The sequence below is a fragment of the Acartia tonsa genome, chromosome 2, assembly GCF_053477335.1.
Source record: "Acartia tonsa isolate MP-2025a chromosome 2, ASM5347733v1, whole genome shotgun sequence".
NCBI classification, from domain to species: Eukaryota; Metazoa; Arthropoda; class Copepoda; order Calanoida; family Acartiidae; genus Acartia; species Acartia tonsa.
The window spans coordinates 25,358,423-25,370,745 of NC_137261.1; the positions used below are offsets into that span (position 1 = coordinate 25,358,423).

The window sequence follows — 12,323 nt, forward strand, 5'->3', positions numbered from 1 at the left end:
AATTCCATCCCAATAGACCAAAGGTAAAGAGGGGATATTGGGCTGTTTATTAAACGAGATTTTTTATTTGTTGACTCAAACCATTTCGATAACTTAAATTTTGATTGGTTGGTTGATGAAGTTAAGTGTTCAAACGTTTAACCTCTTATCGTAATCATTGGGGATGTACATCAATTTATTGGTCATTGTCTTCAGTCTTGTCCCTTTAGATCCCTGCATTAGAAACCACGCAACAGTAAAATTTAATTTCATTACTGTTTTAGGATAATATACTTATCCTTTGAGGTTAAGGGGGGACAGAGGGGTTTGGATAAAGAATCAAAGGTTTTCAGGGAAATAGAAAATTGGATTGAATTGAATGCTGGGATAAATTATATTGGACAGGCAATCTTTACTCTTCTTCCTTCTTACATCTTGTAAAGACAGAATTATTCTTACATTCACTGGACCTTATCTACATATTTTAAAACCAATAGATTTTAATCAACCTAAAAAGTAAAATTAAAAATAGTAATTTATTCCCGAAGATTTCAACTTTATTAACCATCCGTCAAATGCTTTACTTTAGTCTAAGGAACAGTAATTATCAAAACTAAAATTATTTTTTACAGCAATTTTATATTAATTTTTTTACAATTTATATGAAGAGATAAGTTGATGATTAATTCACCATCTTCTTAATTTTCAGATTATAAAATCTTTAGATAAGAAAGGAAGGAAGGGAGGGTCATTGGGCTGTTTATATAATAATCTCCAAGTTTTATAATAACATTTTCTTATTCTTTGGGTTATGAACTTTAGATACTTTTATTGAATTTGATTGTTGGTTCATTAAGCTAAGTGTAAAAATTTTTAAACCACTAACTGTAATCTATAGAAGGGGTAATTGTGTTTATCATCATTGGGGATATACATCAATTTATCTGCCATTGTCTTATCCCTTAAGATCCCTGTAATAAAGAGCATTGTCCCCACCCCTGCCCACCTCTGTTTTTATGACGTCAACAATAAAAATAAATTAACATCTTTCTTATTTATCCTAGATTGAAGAACTATGATTTATTATCCATCCCTACCTCCAGCCAGAAGATGCACCTGTACCTGGCCAGTGCCAAGGTGGCCAGTGGCAGGCAGGTCAGCGACTACAGATTTTTCATCAGGTAAGAAGAGTTTCCAGTATGGCTTTGAAACCGATCAATATCCGCTAGATTAGAACTAGTTCTAAGCCATACTGAAAAATCATGTATCGTATCGCATTGCATCCAGTTTTCTATGAATACAAATATTAAAATTACTTATGTTAGGCCGTGTCGTCGTCATGTCGGGACTAATTAAACTGGTATAATCGCATGATTGTACATTTTAAAGATGTTTATAATACGGTGTGATAAATAACTTTTATCAAAATCTTGTAATCATTTACAAACATTAAATCAATTAATTCAATTTGAAAATGTATTCAAAAGTAATAAGAAACATCACATAAAAAAATATAAGATTTTAAAAATTTAGGTCAAAGGGAACTATCCACGAAGAAGAGCAAGTAATTCTAAGTACCTTCCAGCATTGATTCATAGTATTTTCTTAGTAAATATACTAGGTTTATGTTTAATATTTGGTTTATCGACTAAAAAGTTAGGTTTCACCATGGTTTTATATGAAAAAAACTTTGAAATGTAAATCCTTTTTTGATAGAATATCATCGCATGCTTTGTTGAGTTCAAAGGACAAAATAAAATAACACGACAGAAAAGCATCAAATGCTATAAATTACGAAAGTACTTTAATTAAACTGTTTACAATATAACAAGTTACCAACCTTTTTCTAAATATACATTTCTAATCGAAATAATATACTTTTGTGTCAAGGCTTTTAAACAACAGTTTGAACTCTTCAAAGCATTCGAATTTATTGCACCTAAAAATGCTTAACATTTCAAAGTTTTTTTTTAATATTAAGCCATGGTGAAATCTATTTTTTTTAGTCGATAAACCAAAGATTAAACATAAACCTAGTAGATTCACTAAAAATTCTATGGTTCAATTCTGGAAGGTATTTAGAATCACTTGCTCTTGTTCGTGGATAGTCCCCTTTACCGGTTAATTTGTCATTTAGATCAATTATTCGTCACTCCGACCTCGTGACAGCCGCTGCCAGCTTCGAGTACATGAAGAATGAGGGAGAAAGATTGTTGCTGGAGGCCCTGGACGAACTGGAAGTTGCGCATACTCATGAACATGCTTCCAGGTATAGAATACATACCCTGCTGCATGGAAAGTTTGACGTATTGATTTTAAAAAAAGTTATTCCAAATATTTGTAATACTATAAGTCCTAAATAATAGAGACATATTTTTACACATAATACAAACAATAAACATTTTTCCCAATAAACAGGGTTGAATTTAAATCCCACCCACACAGAACTGATAACCTAGATTTATTTTCATTTCCCATTCTTATTGTTTTAGAACTGATGGAAATCACATTTTCCTGAATTTCGTACCTTGTGTGACAATGGACCCTGAGACAATTGCTGAAGATATCAAGGGGATCGTCCTCAAGTACGCCAGCAGGCTGGTCAAGCTACAGGTAAACTTTTTAGTCGAGGTTATTGAGTAGGGGCCGAGAAATGGATTGAACATTGTTTTCATATTTAGGACCAAACCTCGACATACGTCCACTTATTTATGTGGATTGAAAATTTTAATAAATGTATGTATTGAACTATCAGGCACAATGGTCTACCGTGCATAGTTAGGACTGCCATACACTGGTTATGCAATGAAATAAATTGGTTGAGTTGTCGCAGTTTTAGAATTTATTAAAAATGTACCTATGCTTCTATCCTTATATCAACCCCCCCCCCCTCCCAAGGTATAAATCAGTTGACCCGTTGAGGGGCCTAAAAATGCAAAATTGTCTATTAATGAAATATAATTTGGACGCAAAATTATTCAGAAAACTATTGAAAGCTAGTTTAATAAAATGTAAACTATAGAAACTCAATATGTGATCAGTAAAGTTTTCTCCTACAACAAGTTTCAACCTGATTCTGCGTAGTTTATCATTAGACTGGTTAGAATTATCTATGCTACTTTAAATAGAATACAAATTGATTTTCTCCTATTGAAGTTAATAGGTATATCATTTTTTTATTTCTAATTTTTTATTAAATTTAATATAATCAATATCTCATTTTTCACATAAGAGGAGTTTTATATCAAAAAAATATTTTTGGGTTTTCAACAAAATATGACTTAAATACCGTTTTTTTCAAAGAACCTTATTTTGGTAGAATAATGGATCAGGACCAATTTAAGGCCAGGGTGTGCAAAAAATGTGTTCAGATCGTAAAATTCAAACTGCGCGGCTTGTGGTCATAGTAAAAAGATGTTGTATAGTCCCTTTCGTTTCCTCGTATTTTCACAGCAGCTTTTGATAGATTTTTTTAGATTAAATTAGTTAATTGCTTCTGTGAAAATACGACGAAACGTCCTTTAAGAGGCTATGTCATGAAAGGGACTATACTTTACCCGAAAAATGTGATGTATACCGTTAGAACCGTCACAAGAACTAGTTTTTGGATATTTAAGAACCAGGCCTGTGCTACGTATAGTTTAGAAGCTAAGTGGTAAAATGTCCAACGGACCTCAAAGTTTTCAACATTTCTCACATTTTTCACAATGTAGCTTTTGTTAATGACAAGTGTGTTGCACAAAGAAATACTTTTGTTCCTTTAAATAAAAACACCCTATGTAAGTTTCCTTTTAAATTTCTAGAAAAATATTGTTTTGAGACCAGCTATCTGTCGAATATAGCTTATCATTTCTTTTATCTTTTTACTCTCTCTGTTGTTTGTTTATTCAAAATTGTTTTATTTTAAGGAAAATATTTGCTCGGTGTATATATTGTGCAAATAAAACAATATGCAAATTAATGGGATTAAAATGTTTAATTAGAAGAAACATTTTCAAGATTTTGAAATCTTTTGTCTAAATATAAATATCTGGATCGCGTTTCCTATGTGAATCAGAAACTTGTTTGTCGGGGAAAGATATAAAGTAAATAGAACCAGTTTCTATTGTTTATTTAAATTGGACTGTAAACTCATTAGTTCGCAAAGTTGTTAAAACCTGTCTTTTTATTCTTTGCTCGAAAACTTTTACTTTTATTGATTTTGATTGGTTAGTCTATACTAAATTTTTCAAAATTTTCACCCTATAATTTTATAAAAAGAATGAGTGATTTTGTTTTTCATCATTGGATTTGTAAATTAATTTATTATCAATTGTCTTACCCCAATGGAAGACACATCAATTTTAAAGTCGGTATATTTTACGGCTACAAAAGACTGAATTTTGGTTGATATAAATTTGAGCTTATTGAATCTATTAATTCCAGTTTGAAACTATAGTTGTAATTGTTTTTTTAGGTTAAATGTGCAGAAATTAGATGTACTGTCCGTACCCGTCCATCTTCCTCTCCAGTTACTCACAGGTATAAACTTAGATTAGATGTACTGTCTGTACCCGTCCATCTTTCTCTCCAGTAACTCACAGGTATAAACTTAGATTAGATGTACTGTCCGTACCCGTCCATCTTCCTCTCCAGTTACACACAGGTATAAACTTAGATTTGATGTACTGTCCCTACCCGTCCAACCTTTTCTCCAGTTACTCACAGGTATAAACTTAGATTAGATGTACTGTCCGTACCCGTCCATCTTCCTCTCCATTAACTCACAGGTATAATCTTATATTAGATGTACTGTCCGTACCCGTCCATCTTTCTCTCCATTAACTCACAGGTATAAACTTAGATTTGATGTACTGTCCGTACCCGTCCATCTTTCTCTCCAGTTACACACAGGTATAAACTTAGATTTGATGTACTGTCCCTACCCGTCCAACCTTTTCTCCAGTTACTCACAGGTATAAACTTATATTAGATGTACTGTCCGTACCTGTCCATCTTCTTCTCCAGTAACTCACAGGTATAAACTTATATTAGATGTACTGCACGTGCCCTTTCCATCTTCCTCTCCAGTTACTCACAGGTATTAACTTTTATTAGATGTACTGTCCGTACCTGTCTATCTTCCTCTCCAGTTATAAACAGGTATAAATTTATATTATATATACTGTCCGTACCCGTCCACCTTCCTCTCCAGTTACTCACAGGTATAGGCTTAGATTAGATGTACTGTTCGTACCCGTCCATCTTCCTCTCCAGTTACTCACAGGTATAAACTTAGATTAGATGTACAGGTATAAACTTTAGATATTGAGTAGTGTTGCTACTACTCATAGTAGCTTCCCAAATTCCACGACATCAATATTTTGATATAAACTAAAGTTTCAACATTGAGTTGTTAGGTATAATAATATTATAACCAGAAACACGCAAGGAGTAACCTAAGATATATTGTTTCTATACTTCTCTGTAATGGTAATTTATCGAATATTTTCACAAACAGCTTTCTGTGTATAGTAAAATGAAAATCTATGAGATTAATTCCAGTTTTGTTGGCGCCGAAGGCCCACGAAAACCAAACAAGTGTTAATTTTATGATTTTAATTATATTATTCGTAGAAATTTAACATAATAAGATAGGTAAATACATTATTTTTCTGTATGGCTTAAAACTGGTTCTAATCTAGATGATACATAATCAGTTTCAAAGCCATACGGGAAATCTTTTTACCTGTCTATCTTTCCCCACCCACAGTAATTAATAATACTTGTTTTTAACTCGATGATTTTTTTTTGTTGATACGAAATGTAAAGATTAAATAATGTTAAATTCTTTATAATAAAATAGTTTTAATAAAATCTTATTCTTACATACATTGAATTTAATGATTGAACATGAGTTGCATATTTTGATGGAAAAGAAATTGATTTTCTAGTTTTATATTATGTAAAATATTTTCTTTAAAATCAATTTTAACTTTAATTCAACAAGGACAACGTTTATGTAAGCAGGGTGTATATTAGAGCGAACAGTATTGATTTTTAAAATTCCAAAGAAACATATGATATAATTCAAAAGTTGACTATCAGTTTTCTGTTGAAATGTAATTATAGGCCCTAAGACAAATGCAGTAGTGACAAACGTCGGAGTGGACACCTTTTTAAAACTTTTTTATAGGAGTTTTTAATGCCTAACCCCTACGGAGAGCTTATTTGTAAATTCACATCTTAACCTAATTGAACCTGTATAGAAGTACTTATCAAACTAATATTTTAGATACTCCTGCATTTGCCCACTCCGACTTCGCTGGTTTTGGAAACATTAAAAAAGGAAATCTTTACCTTTTTAGTTGTAGTTATAGAAATATATAAAAACAACGTGCATAATCGTCACAGGAAGTAAAAAAAGGACATACGAACAATTTCTGTATATAAAACAGCTTTGCTTTAGAGTAAATTTGTTTTAGAATTTGTATCAACAATGATTCCGGGTTCATGCTGTCTATCCACATGTACAAAGAATTTACAGATCCCAACACAGGGGTCATAAAGTTCTCTAGCATTCCAAATTTGAAGGTTAGTATTGGCATTATATATAAAATATTTTCCAGTATGGCTTTAAAACTGATTAGAACCGGTTCTCAGCAACAAGGAAAATTCAATTATCATAACTTATTAAAGAAAATCCTCTCCGAATACATAATAAAATAAAAATAGTAAAAGTTAGTACCTGTTTTCTTTGCCTGGATCCTCGTCACCTTGGGGCCAATTAAACTGTAATTAATCCTGTAATTATATATTTAACTAAAATCCGCGAAAATGACAATTAACCAATTTAATTTAACTCGATTCTGATTTAGTGATGCGATCAAAAACCTTTAAAGCCTGTCACAGATCCAGTATTTTTTTTTTAAAATCATTGCTAACTATTAATTGTTCATTTTATCCTTGGAAAAAATATTGAAGAATGAATTTATTTAATAATAATTAAGGAGAAAGGTCCGTGGCACGGACTACCTGTGTCCACCCCTTACATGACCAAGGACCACCTGGAGATGAAGAGGAGCAAGGCCCAGGCCGCCAACACCACCTATGTCTACGACTTCCCAGAGCTGTTCAAGTTGAATGTGGCGGCGGCGTGGAAGGATTATCTACATTTTAATGCAGCAAAGGTGAGATTTTTGTCCAGAAATAGCCACATTTTTATTATTAAGCTCTCCACAGACAGCTGATGAGAATGAATTACATTGGAAACCAAATTGGAGGGTTGAAACAGATTTAACAGCACGGATTTCTAGATAGATAGATATGTATTTCAACATAAGCATACAAAAAATAATGTTATTACACATATTTACATAATTTTATGCTTTGTTTGTTACTTTCATATCCTGGGTAGGTCCTTGCTGCAAAAGCTAAAAATACCATTTTTTAGGAGTTGGTTCTGGCGATTCAACAACCTTATAAAGACAATTTGTTGTTCCTATATGAATTGTTGATTTATTCACATTCTTTGGTGTAAAAGTTTATCAGCTTTTATAAAGGAATAGGCAAAGCAATTACTATGAAATAATAATTAGTAGTAATTCGTGATATTTGCAACTTAAAAATAAACTTTTTGTAAGTTCTTATTGTTGTGTTTGTAAACCTTAGAAGACCTTGTTTATTTCTCATAATTTCATAAATTTCCCGGGACCTATTTAAATATCAGTAGAAACTTTGCAGTTTTACAATACGAATATGTGCAACTTTTCAATATCACCCATTGTGGAGTGTGATAGTGTGGGACAATGGAAAAAGTGTAAACAAGATCTCAAATGTAATACTTATATTTTATTAAAGGCATAATGGCGGATTCGTAATCAGCATTTCAATGCGGTCATTTTGATTGGCAACATGCCTGTGTTTAAAGGAATTTCAATTTTTGGTTTTATAAGAGGGGGGGGGGCACATTTTATACCCCGAGCGCCCGTTTTTTTTTATTACAAAACCCCTTTCAAGTTTCACAGCACTGGTGTCCTGGATAGGAAACAGATTTTGTTGAGTTACGTATGACAAGACCTATATTTCTATGACCGAGCGTGTATGACGGTTCAGCACATAACTTTCATTAAATCACAGCTGATCATTTTTGTGGATTTTTTTGAAAATTACTTTTTAACCCATATTTTCATAGTTTTTCCCAAAAAAATCACAATGTTCTCATATTTAAAGCTTAGTTAATCTAAATTTATTCAAAAAAAAGTATAATAGATGACAGCTGACTATTTTATTATACATAACAAGATCTTTCAGAATCAATTAACTAATCTAAGATTTGTAGTCTAGAAGTTGGGTAAAAGTTATTTGAAGTTGTTATTTGAATTAATGTCTAAACAGTTAAACAAAACTTAAGTTTGTTTTGGTAGTCAACTCAAAAAATACTCACTTGTTAAGTCCCTCATGCATGCCTCATGAATTGTTATAGCATAGTTCCTGGCTGTAATAAGATGTCCCTCTGAGGTTCCACCAATGAAGTTTAATCTAAAATGCTTCAGAATCAGCAATGATTCTGTATAAAGTTTTCCTTGTAATATTGACAAGCTATCTTGATTAATATTGGTTCCTTGCTGACTTGATGTCTAAATAGTTCCTGTGTTATTGTTTGTTCCTGCTCATCATCATTGGAAACAGTTAGTTCAGTATTGTGGCTGGTTTTAAAGGTTTTGATGGGTTATGGTTGCAGTTGAAATGATGGTGGTTGTGTGAAATTCTTGCCAGTGTCAGACACAAACTGCACCAGATTCTTGTTTACTCTGGCCTTTAAGGTATTCAGGTAAACATTGTAACCTTAAAGTATTGGGACAGGGTGGTTTTAGCTGTTCTGGGTAATGAGTTTGGATCTACTGCAGTTCATGGTAAAATATTGCTGGTAACGAATGCTTTCTGGTTCATGTTGTGACAGTAGATTGCTGTTCTCAGAGCAGCTTTTCCAGCAAACAGTAGGCTGTCCCATATGGCATTACTAAATATGGAACTACAGTAGAATATCAGGGACTGGCAAATTGCTTTTTATGTATTTACTATGACTTACTTTTCTTTCCCTCTGGTGGAGAGAGATTAAAACATTTTGTTTTTGGGGTTTAGTTTGTTTCTAGGCTCCTTAACAAGATGGTTGATATAGAAAAGATTGTCACATGTAACACCTAAGAACTAAGGATGTCTGACTTATGGTATTGTTTCAACAATGACTACAGTGCCTGCTTCATTCAAAAAGGTGGTAAAGACTAAAGACTATTGTAGATGATTTGGCTGGAGAAATGAATGGGTTCTGACTTTTTAACCAATCATTAAGAACTGCTAAGTAAGCTTTTATGTCCTGGACATAAGGATAAATAAAGGGGACTAATGCTGTTGGAGTTGTCAGCAGAGGAAATTAGATGTAATTAGAGTGAGGTGTTGGCATTTATGAAATTTACAGTTGGAATAGTATATGGTATAGGACCCCTCCTTGTAGGTCAGCATGTTTGGCAGATTTGTATGCATATTTAGATCCTCTGATAACAACAAATTGTTGTCTACCTCTAAGGTATTCACATAAAAACGTTACATGTACTCATTCAAGTCTAGTGCATTAATATTATGCAGTAGAACTTCATTGTTAATAGTGTCAAAAGCCTTTGAAAGATAAATGGTAACTGGCACTGCTCTGATAACTGGTTTCTTATTGTTTAGGCTGTTGTTGATTAAGGTTTTAATACTCTGTAAGGCAGTTGTGGTAAACCTGCCTATGTGAAAGCCATGATGTTGGACTGCAAGTTTAACAGCATCATTCAGGTAGGGACGAATCATGCAGGCAGGATAAAGAAGTGAGACAGGGCAGTAGCTGGAACCCTAATTATCAAGTTTCCCTGGTTTCAGTAATGAAATAATTTTACCAGTCCTCCATATGCTTGGTGTCTAGAAGGGATTTACTTGTTAATACTACAATGAAAACATTGTACAAAATCATTGCTGATTCTGATTTGTTTAAACTTTTTTGGTGGAACCTCAGAGGAACCTTGTATCACATCTAGGATCTATGTTTTACCTACAAATCTTAGAATGGCCAATTGAGGTTATTGATCTTGTTATAGCTGTCATTTATTATACTTTTTTGCATGAATTTAGAATAACTAAGCTGGAAATGTGAGAATATTGTGATTTTCTTGGGAAAAAACTTTCAAAATATGGGTAAAAAAGTAATTTTCAAAAAAATCCACAAAAATGATCAGCTGTGATTTAATGAAAGTTATGTGCTGAACCGTCAAACATGCCCGGTCATAGAAATATAGATCTTGTCATACGTAACTCAAAATAAACCTGTTTCCTATCCAGGAAACCAGTGACAGGGTTTTATATTGGCCCAGTAACCCTTGCCAATGGTTATTAATTTGAAAATCCCAAAAAGCTTGCAAATCGACCCACTCTTATAATGTTGCTAGTTTTAATACTCATGATTCCAGTTACACTGCTACTTATAGTCTAATTGACTAAGGGAAACGAAAAAAAATAGATTGTATGAAGAAACTTTTTAGATCATACAAAATCCGCCATTCAATAGAATAACAATTTTTTGCAGTCAAAATGAAAGTGTAAGTACATGCAAAATATTCATTTGATATATATCTCCTAATAAAACAATGCAAAATTGAAATGATGCATACTACTGCTTAGCTTATACAATTCATATTTTATTTATTTACAAATATCAAAACTTAGAATTAAATATTAATATGCTTGTTATTTTGCTTTTATATAAATTTATTTTGCAACACAAACGGTATTATAACGGTATATAATCCTATTTGGCAAAAAGTTAAGTGATGTTTACAATTTTAAATACATAAATTATTTGAAGTGGTGTTTTTAATAATATTTTAGCAAGCAAAATAAAGTATATTTAAACCAAACATTTTTTGTCCTAACAAATTTTAAAGAAATTTCTATTTAGGTAAAAAATCTTTTAAACAATGAAAAGTATATATAGTAAAATTTTTAATTTAATTGTTATTTTCTTGGTCATAAATTGCGTTCAGAAGTCATTTAAGAATGCCTAGTAATTAATGCTTGTTAGACTTTGAAAAGGCATTTGACGAAGAAAATATGACCATATTTTCTTTAATTGACAAAAAGGATAGAATATTTATGATATATTGCATATTAACAAAAGAAAAAAAATCAACTTTTTAAAGCATAAATGTGGCTTCTTCTTTATGGTTAATTCTATTTACAACTAAAATAAATTGTAACTATATTTTAAATGCAAATCAAAATTAAAGCATTTTAGATTTTTGAGAGATGCCTAAATTTTCGTTTCCTTTATGTCTGAATATTGATATAAAATTTAGTTGAAAGGTTCTGGGAAGCCTGAATTCAGATGTGTTTACTATCCTCAACAAAACATCAAGCTTTAAAAGTATCCACTGATTCCGATTTTCAAGTTACTTCTAAAATACTAAAGAAGATATAGAGTTTTAATTTTTGTGTTATGAATTCATTCGCAAGGAAATCTTGTGCTGGTTCAGGCTATATTTATAGTTTTTATTAATTTTGGACCTATAAAAGCTTAAATCCGAAGTATGCTCCATCTATCATCAAGGGTCCTCAAGAAACTCCTCCTTATTGCTCAAGGTATACAACTGCTCATCTCTCTTTTCTTAGAATCTATGACGTAATAAAACCAAATACTCTGGCGTATGTATTGTTTATCAGTGCTAAATGACCACCACTTGGGGTTTAAGTAGGGAGAAAAATGATCCAAACTTGTATCCAATATCTTTTATCGATTTCAAGGAATAGGATAGTTTGTTTTCCACACACTTTCCCAAGGGATGTGGAGCTGCAATTTTATTCTTTACTTTAAGTTAATTTTAGTGCTAAAGCTTAAACTAAGCATTTGAAAAAAATACAAATATAAGTCAAATAAAATCCAAGCATTGAAAAATAGTTCATAACAATTGATACTGGTAATTAATTTTTAAAATCACAAATTAAAATGTGAGTTGCTGAAGTGTTTTCCCACTATACCTAACCCTAGTACAACCTGACCTAAGCTGAACCTAATTACATAACAAACTAAGGAAAAGCTTTTACTTTATTTCAAAATAAGTGCGTGGCAATGCACTTAAAGGGAATTATTTTAAATCTAAGCACCTGAAGCATAATGAATATAATTTGATTTGGGTGCCGCATCCAAATGAGGAGACAATGTACTGATTTTGGTACACTAGTCCCTAAAGTATTTTAATAACATTTTATTGGCTTAACAACTTAGGGGTCTTTAGAGAATTTTGATTGGTTGTTTTGTTAGTTAAGTGTTCAAACTT

General features: G+C 32.0%; 1 protein-coding gene across 4 annotated transcripts in view; it reads left to right on the forward strand.

Annotated features, from left to right (window-relative positions):
- Positions 1 to 12,323, forward strand: part of ACC (acetyl-CoA carboxylase) — a 152,192-nt gene that overhangs the window by 82,614 nt on the left and 57,255 nt on the right. For all 4 annotated transcript variants that reach the window (XR_013875481.1, XM_080149909.1, XM_080149917.1 and 1 more), the window contains 6 exons: positions 1,044 to 1,160; positions 2,117 to 2,248; positions 2,472 to 2,592; positions 4,436 to 4,500; positions 6,444 to 6,552; positions 6,969 to 7,148. Coding sequence is in view for 3 of the 4 variants with exons in the window: in XM_080149909.1 (XP_080006035.1) it covers positions 1,044 to 1,160; positions 2,117 to 2,248; positions 2,472 to 2,592; positions 4,436 to 4,500; positions 6,444 to 6,552; positions 6,969 to 7,148 (724 nt within the window). In the remaining variant the exon portion in view is untranslated. The remainder of the gene's footprint in view (positions 1 to 1,043; positions 1,161 to 2,116; positions 2,249 to 2,471; positions 2,593 to 4,435; positions 4,501 to 6,443; positions 6,553 to 6,968; positions 7,149 to 12,323) is intronic.